At 46.4% G+C, this 15,219-nt stretch overlaps 1 protein-coding gene across 2 annotated transcripts in view; it reads left to right on the forward strand.

Moving 5' to 3' along the window:
- The first annotated feature begins 297 nt into the window (after positions 1-297).
- Positions 298-15,219, forward strand: part of qars1 (glutaminyl-tRNA synthetase 1) — a 106,773-nt gene continuing 91,851 nt past the window's right edge. For both annotated transcript variants that reach the window (XM_068052214.1, XM_068052215.1), the window contains exons 1-4: positions 298-442; positions 6,829-6,976; positions 8,098-8,207; positions 11,613-11,688. In XM_068052214.1, coding sequence (XP_067908315.1) covers positions 335-442; positions 6,829-6,976; positions 8,098-8,207; positions 11,613-11,688 — 442 coding nt within the window. In that variant the 5' untranslated portion in view covers positions 298-334. The remainder of the gene's footprint in view (positions 443-6,828; positions 6,977-8,097; positions 8,208-11,612; positions 11,689-15,219) is intronic.

Genomic DNA, 15,219 nt, shown 5'->3' on the forward strand with positions numbered 1-15,219 from the left:
ATGCACGTATTACACCTCCTGCGATTGCAAGGGATTCCTGTTCATGTGGGTTTGGCCTGTAGGCGCGGGAGAGGGGGCGCTGTGTGCCGGGCGGTGTGATTGGTTGGACTGTGTGCAGCCGCTCTGCCGGGCGGTGTGATTGGTCAGGCGGTGCGGAGACGATGTGACGTGCGGTGTGATTGGTCAGGCGGTGCGGAGACGCTGTGACGTGCGGTGTGATTGGTCAGGCGGTGCGGAGACGCTGTGACGTGCGGTGTGATTGGTCAGGCGGTGCGGAGACGCTGTGACGTGCGGTGTGATTGGTCAGGCGGTGCGGAGCCGGTCGTGGGAAGCAATGGCGGGCTTGGAGCTGTTGTGTGGGATCGGGCTGAGTGAGCAGAAGGCGAAGGAGACCCTAAAGAACGAGGCGCTGAGCGGCCTCCTCACACAGGCCATACAGCAGGTGAGAGCAGTGATCCGGGCAGCGCCAGGTCGCCGCCTTGCCTTACAATGAAGTCGCGGCGGTGCGGCCCACCCCCGATTTCAGCCTTGGGGGAGCGAAGCAGGCCCGGGCCTGACCCCTGACCTGACCCCCGAGCTCTGACCTGACCCCCGAGCTCTGACCTGACCCCCGAGCTCTGACCTGACCCCCGAGCTCTGACCTGACCCCCGAGCTCTGACCTGACCCCCGAGCTCTGACCTGACCCCCGAGCTGAGTTGCTGGGACAGTTGCCCCTTGCCCTCCTTGGCGAACTGCAATATATTGTTAGCTGTTAATCTGAGTTCCTGAACTCGGACCATGTTTATTCCCAGAGTTTGCAGCATTTACTCCACAGAAACTACTGCATTTAGTAGCTGTCCCTTCTCTGGAAATAGGTTGCATGTCCTGCAAGTCCTGAAGGCCCAGATGGTGCAGGAACCCAGCCAGAGCCTGCCTACCATCGACAGGCCAAAACATTGTATGTTTTCAAGAAGGAGTTAGATATAGCTCTTGGGTCTAAAGGGATCAAAGGGTATGGGACGAAAGCGGGAACAGGTTACTGAGTTGGATGATCAGCCGTGATTATAATGAATGGCGGAGCAGGCTCGAAGGGCCGAATGGCCTACTCCTGCTCCTATTTTCTACATTTCTGTACTACGACGGACAATACCTGCTGCTCCTCACCACCATGTGTTAATTCCTGCTTACACTAGTGCATTTGGCAGTGGAATCTGAGAGTGTGGGTTTGCTCAGATGCACTGGCTGCTGTATTCTCTCCATCTCTCTCTAGGTAATAGACTAAAGAAAGAGAGGTGACAGGAAAAACAACTGTTTATACAATGAGTTGTGATCTGGAATGTGCTGCCTTGAAAGGGTGGTGGAAGCTGATTCAATAGTAACTTCCAAAAGGAAATTGGATAAATACTTGAAAAGGAAAAAAATTGAAACGTTATTGGGAAAGAGTAGGAAAGTGACTCCAAGAAGGTACATTGTCTTCCTGGTGCTAGCGTCAAGGATGTCACAAAGCGGCTGCAGGACATTCTGAAGAGGGTGGGGGAGCAGTCAGAGGTCATGGTACACATAGGTACCAATGATATAAGTAGAAAGAGGGATGTGGTCCTGCAACAAGAATTTAGGGAGCTAGGTAGCAGATTAAAAAGCAGGACCTCAAAGGTTGTAATCTCTGGATTGCTCCCGGTGCCACGTTCTAGTGAGTATAGGAATAGGAGGATAGAGCAGATGAATGTGTGGCTGAAGACGTGGTGCAGGTGGGAGGGCTTTAGTTTCCTGGATCACTGGGTCTGTTTCTGGTGAAGGTGAGACCTATACAAGTTGGATGGGTTGCACCTGAACCGGAACGGGACCAACATCCTTGCTGTGGGCTTTGCTAGTGTTGTGTGGGGTTGGGGGTGGCGGTGTGGGGCACTTAAATTAATTTGGCAGGGGGCGGGATACACAGACTGGAGGTACAGTAGGGGGTGATGCACAGTCAAATAAAGAAGAGAAACTGAGTCAGTCTGGAAGGCAGAGCAAATATAGACCTGTTGCACAAGCAAACAATGCAAGGCTGGATTGCATCTATTTTAATGCAAGGAGTCTTACTAGTAAGGCAGATGAATTCAGAGCATTGATTAACACATAGGGTTATGATGTTACTGCTATCACAGAGACATGGTTGAGGGAAGGGCAGGACTGGCAGCTCAGTATTCCAGGGTATAGAATCTTCAGGCGTGACAGGGGAGGAGGTGGTATTGCACTGTTGATCAAGGAGTCAATTAAAGGCCTGCTCAGGTCGGGAAAAAGAACTCGACCTGACCCGAGCCCGACCATCCCTTTCCTTACCTTCTGACTCGGAACCTCCAGGAAGCTGCAGCGCATGCGTGATGACCTCATAGTGATGTCACTCGCTCACTGCGCAGACTCAGTTTCGTCCCAGACTCCCAGCTCAGGTAAGTTTTTAAAATTTCAATACTTAGCAGCAGAGCACTTACCATGCGTGTCCGGCCCAACCTGACTCGGCCTGAGCCCGAAAACCGGATCCGGAAGAGGATCCCGAACCCGATACATGTCATCGGGTCCCGTTGGGTCCTGGTTGGATAGCAGGCCTTTAAAGTCAATTACTGCAGTAAGGAGGGATGATATCTTAAAAGGTTCCTCAAATGAGGCCATATGGGTAGGACTTAAAAACAAAAAGCGGGCAATCACTTGGCTGGGAGTGTACTACAGGCCTCCAAACAGTCAGGAAGAGATAGAGGAGCAGATATGTAGGCAAATCTCAGAGAGGTGAAAAAATAATAGGGAATAGGGTAATAATAGGGACTTCAACTTCCCCAGTATCAACTGGGATAGTCTGAGTGCAAAAGGCTTAAAGGGGGCAGAATTCTTAAAATGCATACAGGAGAGCTTTTTGAGCCAGTATGTAGAAAGTCCTTCAAGAGAAGGGGCAGTACTGGACCTAATCCTAGGGAATGAAGCTGGACAAGTGGTAGAAATGTCAGTGGGGGAGCATTTCGGGGATAGTGACCATAACTCTGTAAGATATAAGGTAGTTATGGAAAAGGACAAAGTGGGAACAGAAATAAAAGTACTGAATTGGGGGAAAGCCGATTTCAATATGATAAAACAGGATCTGACCAAAGTGGACTGGGAGCAGCTACTTGTAGGAAAGTCTACATCAGACCAGTGGGAGTCATTCAAAGAGGAAATAGTGAGAGTTCAGAACCAACATGTACCTGTAAAGGTGAAGGGTAGGACCACCAAGTCCAGAGAGCCCGGGATGTCAATTGATACAGAGGATTGGATCAGGAAAAAAAGGAGGCTTATGGCAGAGTCAAAGCGTTGAAAACAGCAGAGATCCTAGAGGAGAATAGAAAGTGTAGGGGGTTACTTAAAAAAGTAATTAGGAGAGCAAAGAGGGGACATGAAAAAACACTGGCAGGCAAGATAAAGGAAAATCCTAAGGCGTTTTATAAGTATATTAAGGGCAAGAGGATAACCAGGGAAAGAGTAGGGCCCATTGGGGACCAAAGTGGCATTGTGTGTGTGGAGCCAGAGAACATAGGTGAGGTTTTAAATGATTACTTTTAAATATAAAATATATAAAAATATAAATTTGATTTCAAGCTGTAACCACTTGGATAAAGCAATTATTGATTTGTAGCATTGGCTTTGCAGATGAATGCTTTCTCAGACAGGGAGTTACTACAAAGAGAATTACCATTCTGACCGAATCATAGAATGGTTACAGTACAGAAGGAGGCCACTCAGCCCATCGTACTGATGGTTACTCTCTGCAGAATCAACTCAGCTAGTCCCACTCCTGTGCCTTTCCGTGTAGCCCTGCAAATATTTTCTGTTCAGATAATTATCCAATTCTCTTTTGAAAGCCATGATTGAATCTGCCTCCACCACACTGTCAGGCAGTGCATTCCAGATCCGAACCACTGGCTGCACAAACAAGCTTTTGCTCATGTCACTGTTCCTTCTTCGAGTCACCTTAAATCAGTGTACTCTGGTTCTCAATCCTTCCGCCAATGGGACAGATTTCCCCGATCCATTCTGTCCAGACACTTCGTGATTTTGAACACCTCTCAAATCTTCTCTCAATCTTCACTTCTCTAAGGAGAACTGCCGCAGCTTCTCCAACCTAACCATATAACTGAAATTCCTGATGCCTGGAACCATTCTCGTAAATCTTTTCTGTACCCTCTCTAATGCTTTAACATCCTTCCTAAAGTGTTCTGCCCAGGACCAGTGTTTTGTACAGGTTTATCATATCTTCCTTGCTCTGTACTCTGTGCCCCTATTTATAAAGCCCAGGATTCCGTATGCTTTATTAACTGCTTTTTCAACTTGCCGTGCAACCTTCAATGTTTTGTGCACATATACCCCAGGTCCCTCTTTTCCTGCACCCCCTTTAGAATTGTACCGTTTATTTTATATTGCCTTTTCTCGTTCTTCCTACCAAATTGAATCAGTTCACATTTTTCTGCGTTAAATTTCACGTGCCACTCGTCTGTCACTACCCTCCTCACAGTTCACAATTTTTTTTTATTCATTCATGGGATGTGGGCGTCGCTGGCCAGGCCAGCATTTATTTCAAATCCTGCTCTTGAGAAGGTGGTGGTGAGCTGCCTTTTTGAACCGCTGCAGTCCATATGGGGTAGGTACACCCACAGTGCTGTTAGGGAGGGAGTTCCAGGATTTTGACCCAGCGACAGTGAAGGAACGGCGATATAGTTCCAAGTCAGGATGGTGTGTGACTAGGAGGGGAACTTGCAGGTGTTGGTGTTCGCATGCATTTGCTGCCCTTGTCCTTCTAGTTGGTAGAGGTCGTGGGTTTGGAAGGTGCTGTCTAAGGAGCCTTGGTGCATTGCTGCAGTGCATCTTGTAGATGGTACACACTGCTGCCACTGTGTGTCGGTGTTTGAGGGAGTGAATGTTTGTGGATGGGGTGCCAATCAAGCGGGCTGCTTTGTCCTGGATGGTGTTGAGCTTCTTGAGTGTTGTTGGAGCTGCACCCATCCAAGCAAGTGAAGAGTATTCCATCATACTCCTGATTTGTGCCTTGTAGATGGTGGACAGGCTTTGGGGAGTCAGGAGGTGAGTTACTCGCCTCAGGATTCCTAGCCTCTGACCTGCTCTTGTAGCCACGGTATTTATATGGCTACTCCAGTTCAGTTTCTGGTCAATGGTAACCCCCAGGATGTTGATAGTGGGGGATTGAGTGATGGTAATGCTATTGAATGTCAAGGGGAGCTGGTTAGATTCTCTCTTGTTGGAGATGGTCATTGCCTGGCACTTGTGTGGCACGAATGTTACTTGCCACTTATCAGCCCAAGCCTGGATATTGTCCAGGTCTTGCTGCATTTCTACACAGACTGCTTCAGTATCTGAGGAGTCACGAATGGTGCTGAACATTGTGCAATCATCAGCGAGCATCCCCACTTCTTACCTTATGATTGAAGGAAGGTCATTGATGAAGCAGCTGAAGATGGTTGGGCCTAGGACACTACCCTGAGGAACTCCTGCAGTGATGTTTTGGAACTCAGATGATTGACCTCCAACAACCACAACCATCTTCCTTTGCGCTAGGTATGACTCCAGCCAGCGGAGGGTTTTCCTCCTGATTCCCATTGGCCTCAGTTTTGCTAGGGCTCCTTGATGCCATACTCGGTCAAATGCTGCCTTGATGTCAAGGGCAGTCACTCACACCTCACCTCTTGAGTTCAGCTCTTTTGTCCATGTTTGAACCAAGGCTGTAATGAGGTCAGGAGCTGAGTGACCCTGGCGGAACTCAAACTGAGTGTCACTGAGCAGGTTATTGCTAAGTGAGTGCCGCCTGATGGCACTGTTCATGACACCTTCCATCACTTTACTGATGATTGAGAGTAGGCTGATGGGGCGGTAGTTGGCCAGGTTGGATTTGTCCTGCTTTTTGTGTACAGGACATACCTGGGCAATTTTCCAATACTGCTAGAAAAGGCAGGGCAGGGTCAGGCAATGTCACCCTATCATTTTTCAGCCTGGCAAGTAAAATTGAAAGCATTTTTACAGTTATGCTTTTATTTATTTAATATGAAAAATACTTGTTTGACAGCTCATCAATCAGTGTATTCAATGTTGTTACAAATGGTTCCATATAGACTATCTTTACTCTGTATGTAACCCCATGCTGTACCTGTCCAGGGAGTGTTTGATGGGACAAGTTGTGGTGTTTTGGTTGTGGAACCTTCAGATTGAATGCTGAGGGGTAAAGTGACATTTCAGTGTTAGCAAAATAGAAAAGAAATGGAAACAGCACAAGTTAATGAAAGAAAAACGAGTTGGGTGATGGAAAGATTTTCCATTCAAATAATGGTGAGAGTATAGAATGGAGAAAGAAATGTGGAAACATTGGGGAGAGGGATGAAGAGACACGGGAGAGCTTCATGTAAAGGAATAACTGGGGTTAATATGATAAACAGAAAAAAGCAAGACAGCCATAGCCAGCAGTTCCGAAGAAGGGTCACTGACCCGAAACGTTAACTCTGCTTCTCTCTCCACAGATGCTGCCAGACCTGCTGAGTGATTCCAGCATTTCTTGTTTTTATTTCAGATTTCCAGCATCCGCAGTATTTTGCTTTTATATTAAGACAGCCATAGTAATTGGTGTGTGGGTTGAAGCTAAAGGCCAGTGTTTGCTGCAATGGGGAGCTGAACAGGAATCACACATTGTATTTTCTGGGAATGTCACTTCTGGTTTTCCATACCCTGGAGAAGCTTTGCAGTTTCTGGCAAAAGTTGAATGAGGGAGGAGTTTCCTTTTATCTTCCTGACCTCCCAACTCATCATCACACTCTCTCTCTCTCTCTATCGAAACACACCAGGCACAAGCAATTTTGGGCTGCACTCCAGACAAGGCGACAGGCACACTACTGTATAATGCAGCCACCCGGCTCAAAGACCAGAGATGTCTGGGCTTCTTGGTCAAGTACATCGCAAACAAGGGAGTGACCTCAGACCTGCAGCTGAATGGTAAGGACAAACCCTGGCTGGAAATTCTTTTGGGTAAGCAAGATGAATCTATCTGTATCAGAAAGCTGATTGGTACAATGACTATAAGCAGCATGGTCAATATTTCTCCCTCAAACTTAACACCAGAACAATTAACAGATCATTTATCTCACAGCTGTTGGGGAGACCTTGGTGTGCACTGATTAGTTAGTGCATTTCCCGACATGGAAGTGAATGCAAGTGTAATTCACTGGCTGTGAACGACTTTGGGGTGTTGTAAGGATGGGAAATGTGACATCTAACCTGTGTAGCAGAGCCCAGTAATTGCTGTATCTAGTCGACTACTTGAGATATTAGCTTCTCATGCCCTAGACTACAGATTGAAGAATAAACTCTTTATTGGATTGTGGTTTAGCGATGTACGACAGAAGTAAATCGTGGGATGATGTAGCACAGGAGGAAGCTATTCAGCCTATCGTGCCTGTGTGGCTTTTTGAAAGAGCTACCCAAAAATCCCACTCCCCTTGCTCTTTCCTACATAACCCTGCAAATTATTCCTTTTCAAGTATTTATTCAATTCCCTTTTGGAAGTAACTATTGAATCTGCTTCTCCGACCCTTTCAGGCAGCGCAGCCTAGATCAGAACAACTTGCTGTGTAAAACAAAAAACGATGTCTCCTCATCTCCAGCTCTTCCCAACTGTAAAGCCCAACCCTTTTTGATACTTTGTCCAGCACTCTGCATTCAATGGCACCTAGTTGCTTTGCACCAGAATGTATTTACATAGGATTAATGCCCCACACCCCAGAGGATGAATGCTTTATAGACCAGATTGCAACATCAGAGGTTTGCATTGAGTGTACTTTCGGTTTGTCTTGCCCTGACTTCCCATATGTCATGCTTCTGTTTTCCTAATTATTGCACTGATCAAGGTTTTTTAAAATAGCTCCATTGCATGCATTGTTTTGTGTCTTCCTGTTGCTCTCTTATCTTCCTCTGTTTCTCCTTTAACCCTTACTCCCTCTCATCTCTCCTTTTTACCCACTAACCCAAAACTTAAGCATCCTACTGTGGCCAATCAAAAAGTGAGTCTTACTCACTTTGCAGAACCAAAAATAACATAATTTTGTTTCTTCAATTAGCGTCTCTAGATTACATTAAAAGCCATCAGATGGATTCAATTGACAGCGCAGACTTTGAGAGAGAATGTGGTATCGGAGTGCTGGTGACACCGGAACAGATTGAGGAGGCGGTGAGTGGACTCCATCTTGTTCTATTGCAACACAAGCTCTGCTGCAAATAGTCTTTCCAAATCTGATTTATAACCCAGGAAATGGGTGACACCCTACTGTTCACCCATACCATGATTGGCTTTTTTTTAGAATTAGAACATTACAGCGCAGTACAGGCCCTTCGGCCCTCGATGTTGCGCCGACCTGTGAAACCATCTGACCTACACTATTCCATTTTCATCCATATGTCTATCCAATGACCACTTAAATGCCCTTAAAGTTGGCGAGTCTACTACTGTTGTAGGCAGGGCGTTCCACGCCCCTACTACTCTCTGAGTAAAGAAACTACCTCTGACATCTGTCCTATATCTTTCACCCCTCAACTTAAAGCTATGTCCCCTCGTGTTTGCCATCACCATCCGAGGAAAAAGACTCTCACTATCCACCCTATCTAACCCTCTGATTATCTTATATGTCTCTATTAAGTCACCTCTCCTCCTTCTCTCCAACGAAAACAACCTCAAGTCCCTCAGCCTTTCTTCATAAGACCTTCCCTCCATACCAGGCAACATCGTAGTAAATCTCCTCTGCACCTTTTCCAAAGCTTCCACATCCTTCCTATAATGCGGTGACCAGAACTGCACGCAATACTCCAGGTGCGGTCTCACCAGAGTTTTGTACAGCTGCAGCATGACCTCGTGGCTCCGAAACTCGATCCCCCTACTAACACACCATATGCCCTCCTAACAGCCCTACTAACCTGGGTAGCAACCTTCAGGGATTTATGCACCTGGACACCAAGATCTCTCTGTTCATCTACACTACCAAGAATCTTCCCATTAGCCCAGTACTCTGCATTCCTGTTACTCCTTCCAAAGTGAATCACCTCGCACTTTTCCGCATTAAACTCCATTTGCCATCTCTCAGCCCAGCTCTGCAGCCTATCTATGTCCCTCTGTACCCTACAACATCCTTCGGCACTATCCACAACTCCACCGACCTTAGTGTCATCTGCAAATTTACTAACCCACCCTTCTACACCCTCTTCGAGGTCATTTATAAAAATGACAAACAGCAGTGGCCCCAAAACAGATCCTTGCGGTACACCACTAGTAACTAAACTCCAGGATGAACATTTGCCATCAACCACCACCCTCTGTCTTCTTTCAGCTAGCCAATTTCTGATCCAAAGCTCTAAATCACCTTCAACCCCATACTTCCGTATTTTCTGCAATAGCCTACCATGGGGAACCTTATCAAACGCCTTACTGAAATCCATATACACCACATCCACAGCTTTACCCTCATCCACCTGTTTGGTCACCTTCTCGAAAAACTCAATAAGGTTTGTGAGGCACGACCTACCCATCACAAAACTGTGCTGACTATCGCTAATGAACTTATTCTTTTCAAGATGATTATAAATCCTGTCTCTTATAACCTTTTCCAACATTTTACCCACAACCGAAGTAAGGCTCACAGGTCTATAATTACCAGGACTGTCTCTACTCCCCTTCTTGAACAAGGGGACAACATTTGCTATCCTCCAGTCTTCCGGCACTATTCCTGTTGACAATGACAACATAAAGATCAAGGACAAAGGCTCTGCAATCTCCTCCCTGGCTTCCCAGAGAATCCTAGGATAAATCCCATCTGGCCCAGGGGACTTATCTATTTTCACACTTTCCAAAATTGATAACACCTCCTCCTTGTGAACCTCAATCCCATCTAGCCTAGTAGCCTGAATCTCAGTATTCTCCTCGACAACATTTTCTTTCTCTACTGTAAATACTGACGCAAAATATTCATTTAACACTTCCCCTACCTCCTCTGATTCCACACACAACTTCCCACTACTATCCTTGATTGGCCCTAATCTAACTCTAGTCATTCTTTTATTCCTGATATACCTATAGAAAGCCTTAGGGTTTTCCCTGATCCTATCCGCTAATGACTTCTCGTGTCCTCTCCTTGCTCATCTTAGCTCTCCCTTTAGATCCTTCCTGGCTAGCTTGTAACTCTCAAGCGCCCTAACTGAGCCTTCACCTCTCATCCTAACATAAGCCGCCTTCTTCCTCTTGACAAGCGCTTCAACTTCTTTAGTAAACCACGGCTCCCTCGCTCGACAACTTCCTCCCTGCCTGACAGGTACATACTTATCAAGGACACGCAGTAGCTGCTCCTTGAATAAGCTCCACATTTCGATTGTTCCCATCCCCTGCAGTTTCCTTCCCCATCCTACACATCCTAAATCTTGCCTAATCGCATCATAATTTCCTTTCCCCCAGCTATAATTTTTGCTCTGCGGTATATACCTGTCCCTGCCCATCGCTAAGGTAAACCTAACCGAATTGTGATCGCTATCACCAAAGTGCTCACCTACATCTAAATCTAACACCTGGCCGGGTTCATTACCCAGTACCAAATCCAATGTGGCATCGCCCCTGGTTGGCCTGTCTACATACTGTGTCAGAAAACCCTCCTGCACACACTGGACAAAAACTGACCCATCCAAAGTACTCGAACTATAGTATTTCCAGTCGATATTTGGAAAGTTAAAGTCCCCCATAACAACTACCCTGTTACTCTCGCCCCTGTCGAGAATCATCTTCGCTATCCTTTCCTCTACATCTCTGGAACTATTCGGAGGTCTATAAAAGACTCCCAACAGGGTGACCTCACCTCTCCTGTTTCTAACCTCGGCCCATACTACCTCAGTAGACGAGTCCTCAAACGTCCTTTCTGTCGCTGTAATACTCTCCTTGATTAACAATGCCACACCACCCCCCCCTCTTATACCATCTTCTCTGTTCTTACTGAAACATCTTACTGAAAGGCTTCTTATAATAAAAACAAAATACTGCAGATGCTGGAAATCTGAAATAAAACTAAGTGCTGGAAATGCTCAGCTGGTCTGGCAGCATCTGTGGATAGAGAAACAGAGTTAACATTTCAGCTCTGTGACCTTTCATCAGTTCCAGATTAGGGCCTAAGCAGCTAAAGGCACAGCTGACAAGAATACAGTTTCAGTCCCTCTTCCCGTTAATCCCCATTTATCTCTCTCAAGTTTCTGAATGGAACAAAGCTTGGTATTCTGATTTAGAGTTTGTCCAGCAATGAGACAGCAGCATCGAGAACAGCCCTTTTCCAAATACTTAACTAAAAGTCACGCAGGACCAAGAACTTCTAAAAAAATTCAAGTGGCTGAGTTGTTGGGGCTTGGAGTTCCTGAGTCGCACACCGGCGTGTTTTGGGGCACCCAGATAAGAAAATTATTTCTCTTTTAAGGAAAGATAATTTATGGAGCAGAGGACGTTGGTAGTTTGATGATTTAGGCACACTGGCAGTATTTACGATATAAATGAAATGACATTTCTTTTAGTTGGAAGGAGTGCATCTTAATGTTCTCATTGTGCCTTCCCTAGGTTGAAGCAGCAGTCAGCAAGTTCAGGAACCAGATCATGCTGGACCGTTACCACTTCAACATGGGGCTGTTAATGGGTGAGTGTTAAAATATACATCACTTTGGAAAAAGTGAGTGGTAGAAGGAGGAAGTGAGAAAAGTGCACTCAGCCCACTCGTCTCTCCCTGGGTTCTTGCAACTGATCCTCAGTGCCAAGTGTATAGCCGCTGCTCCAAGTCAGGAATCTGCCATCTTATTTAGGAATAGGAGAATGTAGGGTCTGTGATCTTCAACGGTGGGACATGACTGGGATCTCAAGATCCAGTAATCTAGAGACTTGGACTAATAATCCAGAGCACGTGAGCTCAAGCATCTCCAGGGCAGTTTGAGAATAGAGTTGTTAAGAAAAGCCAGAAATAAAAAGCTGGTCTCAGTACAAGTGACCATGAAGCTGTCGGATTGTTGTAAAACACAACTGGTTCACTAATGTCCTGATGCCATCGTTACCTTGTCAGGGCCTATATGTGATCCCAGTCCCAGAGCAATGTGGTTAACTGCCTTCTGGAGTGGCTCAGAAAGACACAGTTTCATCAAACTGCTCACCTTCACCACACGGACAGCAGTGGTTCAGGAAGAGCCGCCATCATCACCCTCTCTGGGTGACTAGGAATGGGCAATAAACACCAGCCTTGACGGAAATGTCCACATGCTTTAAAAACAGCATGGAGGAACTGCTGAGTGCTAGTGTTTTGGTCTGTAACCCCAAAGTCACATGAGAAATCCTGCCAAATGCTGTTACATAGCTCTATAATCTTGACAATTTGGGAACACTCTGTTAGATGAGGGTTTGAGGCTGCTACTCACGGATATCACTGATTTCCCTGACCAGAACAAAGAACAGCACAGGAACAGGCCATTCGGCCCTCCAAGCCTGCGCTGATCTTGATGCCTGCCGAAACTAAAACCTTCTGCACTTCCGGGGTCCGTATCCCTCTATTCCCTTCCTATTCATGTATTTGGCAAGATGTCTCTTAAACATCGCTATCGTACCTGCTTCCACCACCTCCCCTGGCAGCAAGTTCCAGGCACTCACCACCCTCTGTGTAAAAAAAAAAAAAACTTGCCTCGCACATCCCCTCTAAACTTTGCCCCTCTCACCGTAAACCTATGCCCCCTAGTAACTAACTCTTCCATCCTGGGAAAAAGCTTCTGACTATCCACCATGTCCATGCCGCTCATAACTTTGTAAACCTCTATCATGTCGCCCCTCCACCTCCGTCGTTCCAGCGAAAACAATCCGAGTTTATCCAATCTCTCCTCATAGCTAATGCCCTCCAGACCAGGCAACATCCTGGTAAACCACCTCTGTACCCTCTCCAAAGCCTCCACATCCTTCTGGTAGTGTGGCGACCAGAATTGCACGCAATATTCTAAGTGTGGCCTAACTAAGGTTCTGTACAGCTGCAACATGACTTGCCAATTTTTATACTCTATGCCCCAACCGATGAAGGCAAGCATGCCGTATGCCTTCTTGGCTACCTTATCCACCTGCGTTGCCACTTTCAGTGACCTGTGGACCTGTACACCCAGATCTCTCTGCCTGTCAATACTCCTAAGGGTTCTGCCATTTACTGTATACCTCCCACCTGCATTAGACCTTCCAAAATGCATTACCTCACATTTGTCCGGATTAAACTATACTAGTTATATACCAGTCTATACTAGAGGGGCGGCACAGTGGCGCAGTGGTTAGCACCGTAGCCTCACAGCTCCAGGGACCCGGGTTCGATTCTGGGTACTGCCTGTGCGGAGTTTGCAAGTTCTCCCTGTGTTTGCGTGGGTTTCCTCCGGGTGCTCCGGTTTCCTCCCACATGCCAAAGACTTGCAGGTTGATAGGTTAATTGGCCATTATAAATTGCCCCTAGTGTAGGTAGGTGGTAGGGAAATATATAGGGACAGGTGGGGATGTGGTAGGAATATGGGATTAGTGTAGGATTAGTATAAATGGGTGGTTGATGGTCGGCACAGACTCGGTGGGCCGAAGGGCCTGTTTCAGTGCTGTATCTCTAAACTAAACTAAACAAACTAAACTCCATCTGCCATTTCTCCGCCCAAGTCTCCAACTGATCTATATCCTGCTGTATCCTCTGACAATTCTCACCATTATCCGCAACTCCACCAACCTTTGTGTCGTCCGCAAACTTACTAATCAGACCAGCTACATTTTCCTCCAAATCATTTATATATACTACAAACAGCAAAGGTCTCAGCATTGATCCCTGCGGAACACCACTAGTCACAGCCCTCCATTCAGAAAAACACCCATCCACTGTTACCCTCTGTCTTCTGTGACTGAGCCAGTTTTGTATCCATCTTGCCAGCTCACCTCTGATCCCGTGTGACTTCACCTTTTGTACCAGTCTGCCATGCGGGACCTTGTCAAAGGCCTTACTAAAGTCCATATAGACAACATCCACCGCCCTTCCCTCATCAATCATCTTTGTCACTCCTCAAAAAACTCAATCAAATTAGTAAGACACGACCGCCCCTTCACAAAACCATGCTGTCTCTCGCTAATAAGTTCTTTTGTTTCCAAATGGGAGTAAATCCTGTCCCGAAGAACCCTCTCTAATAGTTTCCCTACCACTGATGTAAGGCTCACCGGCCTATAATTTCTTGGATTATCCTTGCCACCCTTCTTAAACAAAGGAACAACATTGGCTATTCTCCAGTCCTCTGGGACCTCACCTGTTGCCAATGAGGATGCAAAGATTTCTGTCAAGGCCCCAGCAATTTCTTCCCTTGCCTCCCTCAGTATTCTAGGGTAGATCCCATCAGGCCCAGGGGACATATCTACCTTAATGCTTTGCAAGACACCCAACACCACCTCCTTTTTGATAATGAGATGACTGAGACTATCTGCACTCCCTTCCCTCGGCTCATCATCCACCAAGTCCTTCTCCTTGGTGAATACTGATGCAAAGTACTCATTTAGCACCTCACCCATTTCCTCTGGCTCCACGCATAGATTTCCATCTCTGTCCTTGAGTGGGCCAACCCTTTCCTTGGTTACCCTCTTGCTCTTTATATATGGATAAAAAGCCTTGGGATTTTCCTTAATCCTGTTTGCCAATGACTTTTCATGACCCCTTTTAGCCCTCCTAACTCCTTGCTTAAGTTCCTTCCTACTGTCTTTATATTCCTCAAGTGCTTCATCTGTTCCTAGCCTTCCAGCCCTTACAAATGCTTCCTTTTTCTTTTTGACTAGGCTCGCAATATCCCGTGTTGTCCAAGGTTCCCAAAACTTGCCAAACTTATCTTTCTTCCTCACAGGAACATGCTGGTCCTGGATTCTAATCAGCTGACGTTTGAAAGACTCCCACATGTCAGATGTTGATTTACCCTCAAACAGCCGCCCCCAATCTAAATTCTTCAGTTCCTGCCTAATAGTGTTATAATTAGCCTTCCCCCAATTTAGCACCTTCACCCGAGGACTACTCTTATCCTTATCCACAAGTACCTTAAAACTTATGGAATTATGGTCACTGCTCCCGAAATGCTCCCCCACTGAAACTTCGATCACCTGGCCGGGCTCATTCCCCAATACCAGGTCCAGAATGGCCCCATCC

Source organism: Heterodontus francisci, chromosome 19, assembly GCF_036365525.1.
Source record: "Heterodontus francisci isolate sHetFra1 chromosome 19, sHetFra1.hap1, whole genome shotgun sequence".
In the NCBI taxonomy this organism is placed as follows: domain Eukaryota; kingdom Metazoa; phylum Chordata; class Chondrichthyes; order Heterodontiformes; family Heterodontidae; genus Heterodontus; species Heterodontus francisci.